The sequence below is a fragment of the Chlorocebus sabaeus genome, chromosome 12, assembly GCF_047675955.1.
Source record: "Chlorocebus sabaeus isolate Y175 chromosome 12, mChlSab1.0.hap1, whole genome shotgun sequence".
NCBI lineage: Eukaryota > Metazoa > Chordata > Mammalia > Primates > Cercopithecidae > Chlorocebus > Chlorocebus sabaeus.
In genome coordinates, this window is record NC_132915.1 from 104,522,089 (window position 1) to 104,537,360 (window position 15,272).

Here is a 15,272-nt window from a genome sequence, read left to right on the forward strand (position 1 = left end):
TTTTTTTTAGACGGTCTTGCTCTGTCACCCAGGCTGGAGTGCAGTGGCATGATCTCAGTTCACTGCAACCTCTGCCTCCCGGGTTCAGGCAATTCTCCTGCTTCAGCCTCCCGAGTAGCTGGGACTACAGGTGCATGCCACCATACCCAGCTAATTTTTGTATTTTTAGTAGAGATGGGGTTTTGCCATGTTAGCCAGGCTGGTCTTAAACCCCTGACCTGAAGTAATCCACCTGCCTTGGCCTCCCAAAGTGCTGGGATTATAGGAGTGAGCCACTGCACCCAGCCGTGTGTGTGTGTGTGTGTGTGTGTGTGTGTATATATATATATATATATTTTTTTTTTGAGACAGAGTTTCGCTCTTGTTGCCCAGGCTGGCGTGATGCCGGCTCACTGCAACCTCCGCCTCCTGGATTCAAGCGATTCTCCTCCCTCAGCCTCCCAAGTAGCTGTGATTACAGGCATGTGCCACCTCGCCTAGCTACTTTTTGTATTTTTAGTAGAGATGGGGTTTCGCTATGTTGGCCAGGCTGGTCTTGAACTCCTGACCTCAGGTGATCCACCCGCCTCGGCCTCCCAAAGTACTGGGATTACAACTCAGCCATATTTTTGAGACAGGGTCTTACTCTGTTGCCCAGGCTGAAGTGTAGCAGCAGGATCACAGCTCACTGTAGCCTTGACTTCCCCAGCTCATGTGATCCTCCCATCTCAGCCTCCCGAGTAACTGGGACCACAGGCGTGCACCACTATGCCTGGCTAATTTTTAAAAATTTGTTTGTAGAGATGAAGTCTTGATGTATTGCCCAGGCTAGTCTTGAACTCCTGAGCTCAAGTGATCCTCCCACCTTGGCCTCTCAAAGTGCTGGGACTACAGGTTTAGTCACCGTGCTTGCCCTGAATGTTCTGTTTTAAACAAGAAAACCTAACCGAACCCAACAACAAACCCATCTTTCAGAGCTCCCCTCTGTCCCCACCCACAGTGCCCTCAGAGTTTCCAGTGGGCAGGCCCCTGTGGACCTCCCCCCGACCACCTTACTCCTCTCCCTCTTGCCCACTTCATCCAGCCACACTCGGGCCCCAGGGAACCGGCTTACACTGTTCTCTCTGCCAGGAAAACCCTCTCTGGGTAACTCCATTTCATTTTGTAGTTCCTCATCTTCATCCTCCCTCGGGAGGTTCCCTGCACTGACAGGCCTGCATTTCATGGACTTTGCTCCTAAGGTCTATCTGGGAGCAGCAATGTGGCCCAGATCATGGATGGCTGCCCTGTCCCCAGGTAACTATTCTGGGAAGCTTCTGGCCCGCTCCTCACACCTCCTGCTTTTCAGGGGCTAATAATGGCAGTGCCTGAGGAAACCGAGGCCAGCTGACCCCGATGAGCCCAGGCTGGGAGAGCGCACAGCAGGGCTAGGGGCAGTGGGCCTTCTGGGTTCCCTGGTAGGTTGTGAGTCGCCATCATCTCCGGCCACACAGGCCAGCTCACCGTCCCCGCTCCACTGGCCTGGCCACGTGCAGACAGAGCCACTCTCTCAGTGGGATTTCCTGGGTTATTCTCACCTCACCTCAGGGGCCCTCGTGTCACTTATCAGCACTTGCTCTAGGTCTGGTCTGGACCAGACTCAGGGTGTACCAGGCCCTGTCCTCATGTTGCCCAGGGCTTCTCCAGTGGCGGCTGTAACCACCTGTATCAGAATTCCCAGAGCACATAAGAACGCAGACACCTAGGCTCCAACCCAGACCTACTGGATCAACCCAGGCCCTAATGTGACCCAGGAATCTGCGTTTTCTACAGGCTGATCTCGGCACTCTGTGAAGTCTGAGAGCTGCCGCTCACTGGGAGGGATAAGGAACCGATTACAGTCCAGTGAGGTCAGGGCTGACACAGGACAGGAAATGCAACTGTGAGAGCCCAGTACTGGCCCCTCACTTGGCTGTGGAAACCTGTAAGTCGAGGAGACACCTGAGCCAGATTTGGCAGGGCAAAGTAGGGCAGGAGAGGCGCTACATCCCATGCAGCAAAACAGCACATAGTGGCCAGGGGCGGTGGCTCACACCTGTAATCCCAGCACTTTGGGAGGCCGAGGTGGGTGGATCACGAGGTCAGGAGATCAAGACCATCCTGGCCAACACGGTGATACCCCGTCTCTACGAAAAACACAAAAATTAGCTGGGCGTGCCACTGCACTCCAGCCTGGTTGACAGAGTGAGCCTCCGTCTCAAAAAAGAAAAAAAAAAAAAAAAAATTAGCTGGGCATGGTAGCTCACGCTTGTAATCCTAGCATTTTGGGAGCCAAGGCAGGTGGATCACCTGAGGCCAGGAGTTCGAAACCAGCCTGGCCAACATGGTAAGACCCTGTCTCTACTAAAAATGCAAAAACTAGCCGGATGCGGTGGTGTGTGCCTGTAGTCACAGCTACCCAGGAGGCTGAGACAGGAGAATCACTTGGACCCAGGAGGCCGAGCGAGATCGTTCCACTGCACTCCAGCCTGGGCCTCAGAGCAAGACACTGTCTCAAAAAACAAACAAACAAACAAAAACACGTGCTAGGGGCAGGAGACAAGAGGTTGAGCCCTCCCAGCCCACCTTACCTAGACTGCAATCCAGTCCAGCCAGAGACAGAATCGGATAGGAGAGGTGAAGGCGGGTGGGAGGGTGTGGCTGTTCACGCAGGAATGTCTTGGGAAAACTGAGGGGTAGGTGGAAAACCGACTTCTTGTTTGAAATGCTCCCAAAACGCCTCATTAAGTAGCATAAACGTGAATGAATCAATAAATCTTTGTTAAATGAATGAAAGGAGGAAGGAGTTCTTAATTGCAGCTAAGCTTCCACTCTTAAGTATCAGTTAAGCTTCTGTTCAGTCCAGCCTTTAGGGCACCTACTGCGCGCCCCGACCCACACACTTTTCACAAAAAGGTCGCCTGCTCTGTATGACTTGCCCTTTCGCCGGCCAGTATGGGGCAGAAGGAAATAAGCCCCCTCTGCTCTCTGGTCTCAGTTTACTCGTAACTGAAAGTGGGTCGGTTCAAACCCCCTGGGGCTGAGGTTGCCTCCCCTCGTCGAGCACGCGCTATCGGACGCGCAGGTCCCTCAGACCACGGGTCAGCTCGGGGTACCAGAGAAGCGTTCACTCAGGGCGCAGGTCCCAGCCGAACCAAAGCTCCCACCAAAGTTCAACACGCCCCCAAAGCCAGCGCCTGATTGGCCCGCCCTGCCCACACGCTGAGGCAGCCTCACCTTCTGATTGGCTGTTATGCTCCCTGTTCTGCGCTGGAACCCTCCCCTTCTCTGATTGGCCAGGCGCCTACCTGCGCTCGCCCCAGATTGGGCGCCAGCTGGGCCGGCTCGTTGGCTCCCAGGGGCCCCGCTCTCTGATTCGCCGCTCGGGCCAGCCCCACGGCCTGCACGCTGAATGGCTGCGCCGCTACCTATATTGATCACCGATTGGGTGCACGGCGCCTCTCCGGCGTGATAGGTCAGGACCACCGCCCCCCTGGCTCCCCATTGGCTGCTCGAAGAAGCCCGGTCTCCGGGTAAGATGGCAGCGGACGGACAGTGCTCGCTCCCCGCTTCATGGCGGCCGGTGACCCTCACCCACGTCGAATATCCTGCAGGTAAAAGACGGTCGCGGCTCCGAGGACGCCTTCCCGGGGACGGCCTCTCAGTCCCGGGCGCTCTGGCCTGCGCGAGCCCGCGGAGGGGGCGCCGGGGGACCGGGGTGGGAACTGTCAAATAGTGAGCCATGGAGGGGCTCGGCCGGCACGCGCGCCGCGCAGGCGCAATGGTGCGGGGATGAGCTGGGCGAAATTGTGAGGCGCTCGCTCGCGCACTCTGCGGCTGCGCGGTCGGGGCGCTCCCCAGGGTCCCGGGGCGCCGGTGGGCTGAAATGGGGTGGGGATCTGTGTGAGGCGAGAAAAGATCTCTGATCTGGACCTTGGCCCTTCTCCCCCGCCCTCCGCTGCCCCAGAGAGGCCGCACTCCCGCTCCAGCGTGCAGGGAGTGTCTGTTTGCTTCGAACAGTGCTTTGGGCTGCTTGTAAGAGAAAGAGCTCCCCGTTGCTGGGAGTGTGCAAGGTGAAGCCAAGCTTTTGAGTACTTGTGGTGCCACGCCTTGATCAGGGCACGACTCCACAACGGAGAGGACCCGATGAGGGGGCGGGCAGCCTCGGGATCTTGACTTCTGGAGCTTCCTATCAGACACACCTCTCGAAGCGCAGGGCTTTCCAGTTGAGAGGTCCATTAGCGGCGTTCTGGAAGCTGTCTAGTAAGAGTGGCGCAGAGCCTGGGAGTGGGGGCCTGACCCATCTGGGTTCCAGTTGAGGCGGAGGCCTTGTGCAGGTGCCTGCCTCTGCTTAAGTTACTTCATCTCTAAAGTGGAACTGATTACAGTGCTTACCTTCTGGTGATGGTGTGAGCATCAAATAGCAGGAGGCACAAGAAGGGCTGAACAGTGCCCGGCTTGCAGTAAGCGTTCAGCAAATACTTGCAGTTAATGTTATCCCACCTTCCAGGACCCTCCCTGGATAGGATGGTTGAGTGCCAGGGAAGGCTGGGGCCCCCTCATTGAGCCCTGGTTGCCTGGGAAGGGCCCGCTCATGCTGCTGTCTTGCGAGATGTGAGAACCTGGCTCCGCTGAGGGCACCAGGATCGAATGCCAAAGAACTTTGACCCTGGTGTTCTGGGTTGTACTGGGGGTGGTATGGCCCTGCCAGGTGCTGGGCCCTGCCTGCCTGTCTAACATTTATCCATCCATTCATTCATTCAGCCAATATCCGCTGAACACTTCTGAGTGCTAGGCCCTGGGCTAGCTCTGGTTTTAGAATGCTTAACAGGGCCTGAAATATCCCTGCACTCCTGCCCTGTGAAAACCGGCTGCTTTATAAGAGGAAAGCCAAAGCCTGGAGGTGGGGAAAGACTTGCTAAGGCCTCTGCACCTTCACAGCTTCCCCGCCTGGCCTCAGAGTAGCTTCTTGGAGTGCTCACAATCCAGCAAGCCAGAGGGAACCTGGCAGGCAGTTGTGTGCAGCATGATACAGGCTGTGATGGACCTGGCTGAGCCTGGAGCATCTGGTGAGGTCTAGTCCCCTATCAATGCTTCTGTGGTTCCCTGCACTTCTCCGTCACACCCCTCATCACACCGTCACTTGCTTACTTAATTCATTCAATACTTTTTGAGCCCAGTTAAGAGCCAGGCCCTGTGCTGGGCTTGGGAGATAGAGTAGGGTATAAAGAGACCCTGTCCATACTCCCAGATGCTGTCCTGATTATCTACACTAGTGGATCATGAACTGTGCCTGGATGGCAGATTCTCCCGTCAGACTGCGAGCTCTGCACTGGCAGGGACGTATGTGTCTTTTTTTTTGCCACTGTGGTGACGTTTGTTGAGTTCACCCAGAGAGCATCCCAGGTAGTGAAACTGTGTGCAAAGGTCCAGAAGTAGGACAGGGCACGGTGCGCTCAGGGAACTTGAGTTTAGTCCTTGGAACTGGAGCAGAGGGTGAGAGGGAAGCAGGGCCAGGACTGTGCAGGGCCAGATGAGCTGGGCTGAGGGGGAACTTGTCCTAAGGGGAGTGGGAGGCCTGAGGGGGTTGGATCGGAGAGTGGAGAGGCCAGAGTCCCTGGTAGCATCTTCAGGAAAACCCCAGGGTAGTACTGGCTCTGGGACAGGCTATGGAGATGGCTAAAGCTTTGGGGGTACCTGTCATTCACTGTCATCATAGCCCAGTGCTGTGGAGGTGAGTTTCGTAGTGGAGAGGCCCAGGAAAGAGAAGGGACTCACCCACTGTCACCCAGTGGGACTGTGGCAGCACCAGCACTTGAACCCAGGCACTTAGCTGGGCTGCTCTGCTCTCCCAGGCCAACTCCAGGCCAGCCTGACCCTGGGTAGGATGGGCTGGGTAGGATCCTGGGTGTGGATGAGGCCAGGCGTGTGTGTGTCTATGTCTTCAGCCCTGGAATCTGGGCTCAGCCCTCTGTGGACACCTTCCCTGCTGCTTGTGTGAGGCTGGTGGCGTGGACCATTTCCCACACTGGGTTCTCCCCACCTCTGCCCCAACATGGAAGTGTCCTGGTTGCCAGGGACCAAGCTAGGTGTCTCACAGGTCCCATCTCATTGAGTCTCATGCAGCTGTAGGAGGTAGGCACTACTATCCCTGTTCCACAAGTGGGTGAGCTGAGGCTTGAATCCTTGCCTCAGTTCATGCAGCCAGCGAGTACCGGCATAGGAGCTGAACTATGCCCTCAGACCCCAGAGTGGCTACATAGCTGCCTGTCTCAAATGGTGAGGGTGGCCTTCGGACTCAGCCTCCCCTGCCCTTGGATTCTCAGCTTGAGTGTCCCCATTTCCTAAAAGGGCCCAGTGTTCCTCCGATGCCTCCATCCCAGGCGTGATGGGAGTGTCAGAAGCTGGTAATCAATAGGTAGGCAGTGTACTGCGAGAGAAGCGGCGAGCAGCTGTTACTGTGGCCATATTGGGCTTGGTTTCTGTCTGAGTGTTCAGTGTGGACCCAAGTCTGTGTGGTGTCCAGAGAATGTCGGATTTCCCCGGAGGCCCAGGGCTCAGCCAGGGCAGCCCCAGCACAACAGTGTGTGGCTCTCATATGCCTTCCAGGCTACCTCCCAGGTCCCGGGCTCCACCTCTGGAGTCACCAGGCTGGGTTCACCTTCCTGCTTTGGCAGGAAGGATTGGTCTAGTGTCTGGACCAGGTCAGAGACTTGGACTTTAGTCCTGGTCCCACCTCCTTCTGGCTGTGTGACCTTGGGTGAGTCACATAGTTACTCTGGGATTCAGTTTCTTCATCTATAGAACGGGAACAGTCAAGGCACCTCCTTTAAACGCATGCTGTGTGCACTTTAGTGCTAAGTAATAGACAGCATCACATATGACTGTGACTGAGTTGGCACGACCGGCTGGTAAACAGGTGTCCGTGGCTGCCTGGCTCCCATGCGTCAGGCCCTGCCGGGACCTCCTTTCTGGCTCAGGCCCTGCTTGCAGGGGGCTGGCCCCTCTTCTGATGCCTGTGCCCTGTCCTCATTCTGTTCTCTGTCTTGCCAGGTGATCTCTCTGGCCACCTCCTTGCCTACCTGAGCCTCAGCCCTGTATTTGTCATCGTTGGTTTCGTGACCCTCATCATATTTAAGCGGGAGCTGCACACGGTGAGTCTGTCCTGCCCACACCCTCCCCACGCCCCCCCGCAGTGTCCCCACCCTGCTTTGGGCAGCCTGTCTGCCCCTCAGCCCAGGGTTTGCCTTCTCATCCCTGCGTCCACCTGTCTTCAGATGCGTGGAGCCTCCTGGCTGGTTCTAGGTTACTCACCTGTTGGGCTGGGAGGTTCAGTCAGAGGCCGTGGTCTTTGGGACTAGGTAGCAGCCAACAGGTGCAAAGAGGCCCAGCTGACCGTACGTCTTCCCCAGCAGATCTCCTTCCTTGGAGGCCTGGCACTGAACGAGGGGGTCAACTGGCTGATCAAAAACGTCATCCAGGAGCCACGGCCCTGTGGAGGTAGGGCCTGGGCTGCCAGGGCCTGAGAGTCCCCCAGGTTGGGGCGTTACTGGGAGGTCTGCATCCTCCCGTGATGCCCTGGTCTCCTCTCTCTCCCAGGCCCCCACACAGCAGTGGGCACGAAGTACGGGATGCCCTCCAGCCACTCCCAGTTTATGTGGTTCTTCTCCATCTATTCCTTCCTTTTCCTGTATTTAAGGTGAGTTTCTCCCCCGGCTGGGATGGCCCTGAACGGGCTCAGGCTGAACTCTGCTAGGGACTCACTGCTAGCCCTTTGGATGTCCCTGGGGTGGGAGGGGCTGCAGCGGAGGCAGAAGGTACCCAGGGAGCATTTGGATGGGGCCAGGGACTGTTTGGGAGGCCTGGGCTGGGCTGTGGGCTGAGGTAATCTGGTGGGCGTGTTTTCCCAGAATGCACCAAACAAACAACGCCAGGTTCCTGGACTTGCTGTGGAGGCACGTACTCTCCCTGGGACTCCTTGCTGCGGCCTTTCTAGTCTCCTACAGCAGGTATGGAGGAGGGAGAGCCCCTGTCTGCACCCTGCCCGTGTGGTGTCCTGCTGATTCCTGGTCCCTCTGGGACCCCTCCATGGACCCTAGTCCCAGAGCCTGTAGGGCAGGACTGGAAAAGGGGTCCCAGACCTCTAGTTTTAAAAGGACAGGGCTCCAGCTGCCCCTTCTAGCCCAGTCCCCACTGAGCTCACTGAGCCCAAGATTCTGGGGCCAACTCCATGTATCAGCCGTCTCTTCCCAGTGTTCCAGAGGAACCCACTGTAGATAAATTCAGAGGTCAAGGGCTAGATGGGAGGCAGGCAGATCCCAGCTGACCCTTCGCTGCTGCAGATGGGAGAGCCGTTTGGGGTCAGTGCCCTCCCTCTTGGAAGGGGATCTGAGGCTATGCTCCGTGGAGTCAGTGTCCTGTCTGTGTGTCTCCACATGTGCGGGCACAGATTCCCGGGAAGCTGGCATGTGGGCAGCAGGGATTGTGCGGTCCTGTCTCTGACTGGCTCTCACATGCTTCACTTCTGGCCTTGGCCCAGGGTCTACCTGCTGTACCACACCTGGAGCCAGGTGCTCTATGGAGGCATCGCTGGAGGCCTCATGGCCATCGCCTGGTTCATCTTCACCCAGGAGGTCCTTACCCCGCTGTTCCCCAGGATAGCAGCCTGGTAACTGTCTCCTGCCTTCCTGGGCACTGTGGGCCCTGTCCCCTCCTGTGGGTGGGGCCATCATTGGGTGGACCCAGGAGTCTTGACCCCAGCCCCTGTCTCCCTGGCAAGGCCCCAGTGCCTAGCCTTCTGGTGGCATAAGGCTGTAGGCCCCACCTGCCTGGCTTCCACCTCCCCCTGGGGTTTGCGGCAGAAATATGGGGGGATTCCTCAGGCTGGGAAGCCAGAGTGCCATCCTCTGTCCTCGCCTAGGTTCTCAGGGACTTAGAAGCCTGAGTCCTGCTGGGATGTGTGTGCCGTGGGACAGTGCCCCTGCCTGAGGTGACACAGGTGACATAGCTGGGTCTCTCAGTGGCTCTGGGGTCTCAGGCCAGGCAAAGAGTCTAGGCAGTGGGGGCGGGTGTCGCGCCAGCCCCGGGCAATGTTGGGGGTGTCTGGTGTAGTAACAGACTCATGCCCTGATGTGGCCCTGGCTCTCTGATGTCTGTCTCTCCAGGCCTGTCTCCGAGTTCTTCCTAATCCGAGACACAAGCCTCATTCCCAATGTACTCTGGTTTGAGTACACGGTGACCCGGGCAGAAGCCAGGTGAGTTCAGGGGACAGCGGTGCTCACTGGGCCCAGCCCCAGGCAGCCTCTGCCTCCATGTTTGGAGGGCTCTCTGGGAGCCCCGCGCCTACCTAAGCACTTCTCTTGCATTAGCTCATTGAATCCTGCTGTGACCCCCGTTTTGCAGATGAGAAAACTGAAGCTTGGAGAAGAGAAGTCATTTGCTTGAGATCTTGCAGATTGTGGGTGGGGGAGCAGGGTGGTGAACCCAGGCTGTCTGGCCCAGAGCCCATGCTTTTAAACTCTGCAGGCCAGAACCAGAGAGCTGGGCAGCTGAGGTTCTCGGGGCTCCTGTGTGTGGACATCCCTAGGGGTTAGTCCAGATGCTTTCTTAGACCTGGGTAAACTGAGGCACGTTGAGTTAGGAGGCCAGCCTGTATTTGTACAGCAAGTCAGGACAGAGCTGAGCTTTGGGAACTCCTGACTCATGCTGTTTCACTCACCCCAAATCCTGGGTGGGGTTCCTAGTGGGGTGGGAAGGCTGGCTCTTCTTTTTCTTTCTTTCTTTTTTTTTTTGAGACCAAGTCTTGCTATGTCGCCCAGGCTGGAGTGCAGTGGCGCGATCTTGGCTCACTGCAAGCTCCGCCTGCTGGGTTCACACCATTCTTCTGCCTCAGCCTCCCAAATAGCTGGGACTACAGGCACCTGCCACCATGCCCGGCTCATTTTTTGTATTTTTTAGTAGAGACGGGATTTCACCGTGTTAGCCAGGATGGTCTTGATCTCCTGACCTCGTGATCCACCTGTCTCAGCCTCCCAAAGTGCTGGGATTACAGGCGTGAGCCACCGCGCCTGGCCGAAGGCTGGCTCTTCTCTGGGTTCAGAGGGGAGCTGAGGCTCCAGAGGAAGCCTGGGAGGTTTCTCGGCAGGCTGAGAGGGACCGTGGGGCGGGGTAGGGTGGGGTGTCCTAGCAGCCAGGAAATGTGTTTAGTGCATCAAGGTCCAAATTATCCTAACGAGCTTAAGAGCAAAGCCGGGGATCCATGAGGAAAGGGGATTGGAGGGGGTTAGGGCAGGCAATCCCATTAGAGGCAGAAGGTCCCCAGCTGGCCCTGTTGATCTCTCACCGGCCTGCCACGCCTCACCCTGCCCTGCCCCGCCTGGCCGGCTTCCACCTGCCTTCATTTACCAAAATCTCAGGGCACACCTGTTCTGTGCCAGGCTGTGTGCTGGGGGCAGGCACAGTGACAGCCATGGTCCCCTGCTCATGGTGCTCCAGCAGGCAGGGAAGAGCTGCGACGCACTTGCCTATGTGATCAGTGCTGTGACCTGACAGCTTGTGTTGGGAGCCTATGTGGGACCGGGTGGGCGCGGCCTGTTGACGTCGGAGCTGGAGTGGGGTGGTGGGGGAGTGGGGGTGGTGGAGTAGGGGGTGGGGAGGATGTAGGGGGTGGGGAGGGGGTGGAGAGGGTGGTGGGTAGGGGGTAGGGAGGTGGGGGAGTGGGGGGTGGGGAGGGTGGGGAGGATGTAGGGGGTGGGGAGGGGGTGGAGAGGGTGGCGGGTAGGGGGTGGGGAGGATAGGGAGGTGGGGAGATGGGAGGGTGGGGAAGTGGGGAGGGTTGGGGTGGTGGGGAGGGTGGGGAGGTGGGGAGGGTTGGGGTGGTGGGGAGGGTTGGGGTGGTGGGGAAGGTGGGGAGGTGGGGAGGGTTGGGGTGGTGGGGAGGGTGTGGAGGTGGGGAGGGTTGGGGTGGTGGGGAGGGTGTGGAGGTGGGGAGGGTTGGGGTGGTGGGGAGGGTGTGGAGGTGGGGAGGGTTGGGGTGGTGGGGAGGGTTGGGATGGTGGGGAGGGTGGGGAGGTGGGGTGGGTTGGGGTGGTGGGGAGGGTGTGGAGGTGGGGAGGGTTGGGGTGGTGGGGAGGGTGTGGAGGTGGGGAGGGTGTGGAGGTGGGGAGAGTTGGGGTGGTGGGGAGGGTGGGGAGGTGGGGAGGGTTGGGGTGGTGGGGAGGGTGTGGAGGTGGGGAGAGTTGGGGTGGTGGGGAGGGTGGGGAGGTGGGGAGGGTTGGGGTGGTGGGGAGGGTGTGGAGGTGGGGAGGGTTGCGGGGGTGGCAGGTAATGTTCTCAGCAGAGGGAAGGGCATACACAACTCCTGAGGCTGATGAGGCTTGGTGACTGCACCAGATGGAGGCTGCCAGGGCTGGAGCCCAGGGAGCAAGGGGTGTGTTGTGGGACGAGGCTGGGGCCAGATCACACAGGAGCAGTAGGTTTCTAGATTTTAACTGGGACCCTAGACAAACCCCGTTCTCCTCTACTGAGTCTCTGTCAGCCCCTCTAGAAAATGGGGATGATTGGCCCTGGTTCCCTCAGGTTCCTGGGCCCACCCTGGATATAGCCACACCCCAAATTTGGTGCTCAAATCCCCTCAGTAACCTCCATCAGTAGTTCTACTTTTGCTTATATACCTCCTGGATGGGGAGCTCACTACGTTTCTGTACTCTGTTTTTGTTTTGTTTTGATTTGTTTTGTTTTTTGAGAGGGAGTCTCGCTCTGTCACCCAGGCTGGAGTGCAGTGGCCGGATCTCAGCTCACTGCAAGCTCCGCCTCCCGGGTTTACGCCATTCTCCTGCCTCAGCCTCCCGAGTAGCTGGGACTACAGGCGCCCGCCACCGCGCCAGGCTAGTTTTTTATGTATTTTTAGTAGAGATGGGGTTTCACCGTGTTCGCCAGGATGGTCTCGATCTCCTGACCTTGTGATCCGCCCGTCTCGGCCTCCCAAAGTGCTGGGATTACAGGCTTGAGCCACCGCGCCCGGCCCTCTGTTTTGATCAATAACAGAATCTAATTGTGCTGGCTTGTCTATAAAGGGAAACTCACCATAACTAATGGAACCCAGCCAAGTCCCTCTTGCCTCTGTCGTCTCATCCTGGCCCCCACCCCTGCCCCAATCCCCTGGCTCCACTTCTGGGATTGCAGAGCTGACACAACCGAGGTACAGGCCCTGCCAGGGAGATCAACCCTCTCTAGGTGCCATTGCCAGGGCAGGTGCTCTGATTGGCCCAGTTCAGGTCAATCGCTGGCTACTGAGGGTGGGCATTTGCCTACTTAGTTGAGACTCTGGGTGTGGTGGGGACAGATGTAGGTCACTGAACATCAGGTGTCCCCACATCTGACCCCCATCCCATTTTGCAGGAACAGACAACGCAAGCTGGGGACGAAACTGCAGTGACCAGTGGATGTGGCTGGGTCCAGCCTCCAGATCTGGCCCGCACGATGCCTTGCAGGATGGACAGGATGACAAGACAGGGACGAAGCAGAGACCTCTACAGACCCAAGTCACCAAGTGGAGCCTTTTTTTTTCTTATTTTAATTTTAATGAACAAGGTGGACCAAAGGGCTGAGCCAGCCCCTCAACCAGGACCCTGGGGGGCCTGCTGCCTGGGGGCCGTGGCCAGAGACCCTCGCTGTGCTGCTGCCAGCCCCCGGCTGGGCAGGAAGTGCCCTCGGTGTGGGCACCTGGGTGTGGGGTGGAGAAGGGCTTGCGCCTCTGGTCTCGGGGCCAGGAATTCCAGGTGGCGTGAGAAGTACACACTATTTATTTTTTGGTTTTGTCAGAGGCAGGCAGGATTTTGGAGCTGAAGAACCTGCTTTGCGGTGGCTGCCCTGTGGACAGAGGGCTCCTGGTCAGCTTCCTAGGCCCTTCGCCCTATGCTCAGAGGGCAGACTGCCTCTCCCTGGGCCGAGGTGGCCTGGGGTGCCAGGAGGAGGGGAGCATACCCCACGCCCTCCCTGCCACCGTTGCCATTCCAGAACCTTGGTCAGTGTTTCCCTGTCTGGGGGCAGGGCCCAGAGCGAGCGCGCGTCTGGCGGCTGCTGTCATTGTGTTCTACCCCGTATTAACCCAACACCAAAAGGGCTTTCTCTGGTCCCCTGTCCCTAAGACAGTAATCCCTTTCTGACGAAGGAGCCTGCACATGTGGGTGAGCAGACCCAAGCTGTTTACAGCTCTTTCTTGTCCTGCCATCCAGTAGCAGTTAGTCTTCATCCCCACGCGAACAAAACGGGAAGGAGCCTCGAGAAGAGGAGTGAGGCAGCGGGCACCCGAAGTCCCTCGTCCTTCCCTCTGTGTGCTCTGAATATGTCTTTGTCCTTCCCGACCCATCTCTGACCAGCTGGGAACCTGCTTGGGGTCCCCCTCAAACCTGTGTCTGGGGTGTGGGCTCACAGATCCTTACCAGCCTGGTTTGTGTGGGGGCTCTTCCTAAAGGGATCCCCATCTCTAAGTCACTCTGAAAGGGAGTCGTGGAGAGGAGACGCCTCCAGGTTCTTAGAAGTTTTGAGGACTGAACTGGGTCACTCGGGATCTGTGTTCAAATCCTCCCCACCCCTCTCTTTGTGGAGGTTCCTAACCTGCTGCTGAAGCACAATATTTTGGTGCTTTCTTTTCTCATTTGTTAAAGGCAGTGTCCAAAAGCCATTCCAGATGCCAGGACCAGGGGCTTATTTCTAGGGAAGGTAGGTCGGTTTCCACGTTTGCCTCCCGTTATTTTTATTTTTTACCTTTTGCCTGAGACAAGCCGAGTGTGAGGTGGTTTGATTTAAGAAAAATCAATGAAATTGTTTACTATTGTTTTAAAATAAAACCGTAAACTCTGGTGGCTTGAGCACATGCTAACTGAGCTCAGGAGAGGAGATTGGGGCAGCTGTGGGGACACATGACCTTTAGGGGCAAGGATACGGTGAAGACCATAAAATCAGAAGTGATCTAGTCCCTTCTAGCCCACAGCAGGGGTCTGAATGGCCTCTGCGGCACTTCCTGTCAGGGTCTGTCCAGCTTCCGGTTACATCCCTCCAGGGGACCTCACTGAGGGCCACCTTACCAAACCTGGACACTCAGCCTTAGGAAGTTTTCCCCTTTTCACTCTCAGTCTCCCTGCCTGTGTGGTGCTGGCCCTGCTCTCACTGAGCCTCGTTCCTCCTCTGTAGGACAGCCTTGAGGACTCGGGGGCAACCAGTGTGCCCTTCAGAATGTGCCAGGATAAACATGTCCACTTTGTCTGGCACTGGCTCACGCCTGTAATTTCAGCACTTTGGGAGGCCAAGGCGGGAGGATCACTTGAGCCCAGGAGTTTGAGACCAGCCTGGGCAATATAGCAAGACCCTGTCTTTACCAAATATATATATTTTTAAATTAGCTAGGCGTGGTGGTGCACAACTGTGGTCCCAGCTACTCGAGGGGCTGAGGTGGGATGATCACTTGAGCCTGGGAGTCAAGGCTGCAGTGAACTGTGATCACACCACTGCCCTCCCGCCTGTGCAAGACCCCATCTCAAAAACAAAACAAATACATGTGGACAAATATGATCAAATATAAAAGGAAAGAAGACACCATGCTGGAGAACCAGCAGAAAACAGATAATAGAAACCCACAAATACTTCAAATACTGGAATGATTAGGCACAGAGCGCTTTACTATTTTTTTTTGAGATGGAGTCTTACTCTATTGCCCAGGCTGGAGTGCGTTTGCGTGATCTCCGCTCGCTGCAGCCTCCGCCTCCCGGGTTCAAGCGACTCTCCTGCCTCAGCCTCCTGTGTAGCTGAGACTACAGGTGCACACCACCACGTCCGGCTAAATTTTGTATTTTTAGTAGAGATGGGGTTTAGTCATGTTGGCCAGGCTGATCTCTAACTCCTGACCTCAAGTGATCCACCCATCTTGGCCTCCCAAAGTGCTGGGATTATGGCGTGAGCCACCACGCCTAGCCTGTTTTACTATTTTTAAAGAGAAGGTCGGGCACGGTGGCTTACACCCATAACCCAGAGTCGGATGGATCACTTAGGGTCACTTTTCTTCCCCACTGAGGCTGCTGTGTGGGTCCAGGCCACCACCAGTCCCTGGCTGCAGGCAGCAAAGCCTCCTGATAGGTTCCCCTCCTCCCGACCCCTAGCCTAGTCCCCTTCAGTCTATTCCTCACGTGGCAGCAACCATAGCATCCTCCTAAAACCCAGCCATGCCAAGCTCCTCACACTTTGGGCTCAGGAAGAGGTCCTCGTCTTTGACATGGCCC

General features: G+C 57.1%; 1 protein-coding gene across 2 annotated transcripts; it reads left to right on the forward strand.

Moving 5' to 3' along the window:
- Positions 1-3,511: 3,511 nt before the first annotated feature.
- DOLPP1 (dolichyldiphosphatase 1) lies at positions 3,512-13,859 on the forward strand. 2 transcript variants are annotated; one of them, XM_008005988.3, is made up of 8 exons: positions 3,512-3,611; positions 7,051-7,151; positions 7,410-7,497; positions 7,597-7,696; positions 7,908-8,006; positions 8,537-8,665; positions 9,162-9,251; positions 12,397-13,859. In XM_008005988.3, the coding sequence occupies exons 1-8, from the start codon at positions 3,536-3,538 to the stop codon at positions 12,431-12,433; spliced, it is 720 nt and encodes a 239-aa protein (XP_008004179.1). In that variant the 5' UTR covers positions 3,512-3,535; the 3' UTR covers positions 12,434-13,859. The 2 variants fall into 2 exon arrangements, with proteins under 2 accessions (XP_008004179.1, XP_008004180.1); XM_008005989.3 differs by having other exon boundaries at positions 7,413-7,497.
- The last annotated feature ends 1,413 nt before the right edge of the window (positions 13,860-15,272 follow it).

Coding starts and splice junctions, on each gene's coding strand:
- DOLPP1 (XM_008005988.3), top strand. CDS start 3,536: ATGGCAGCGGACGGACAGTGCTCGCTCCCCGCTTCATGGCGGCCGGTG. Junction 7,498..7,596: donor GGAGCCACGGCCCTGTGGAG/GTAGGGCCTGGG, acceptor TCTCTCTCCCAG/GCCCCCACACAGCAGTGGGC. Junction 8,007..8,536: donor TTTCTAGTCTCCTACAGCAG/GTATGGAGGAGG, acceptor GCCTTGGCCCAG/GGTCTACCTGCTGTACCACA.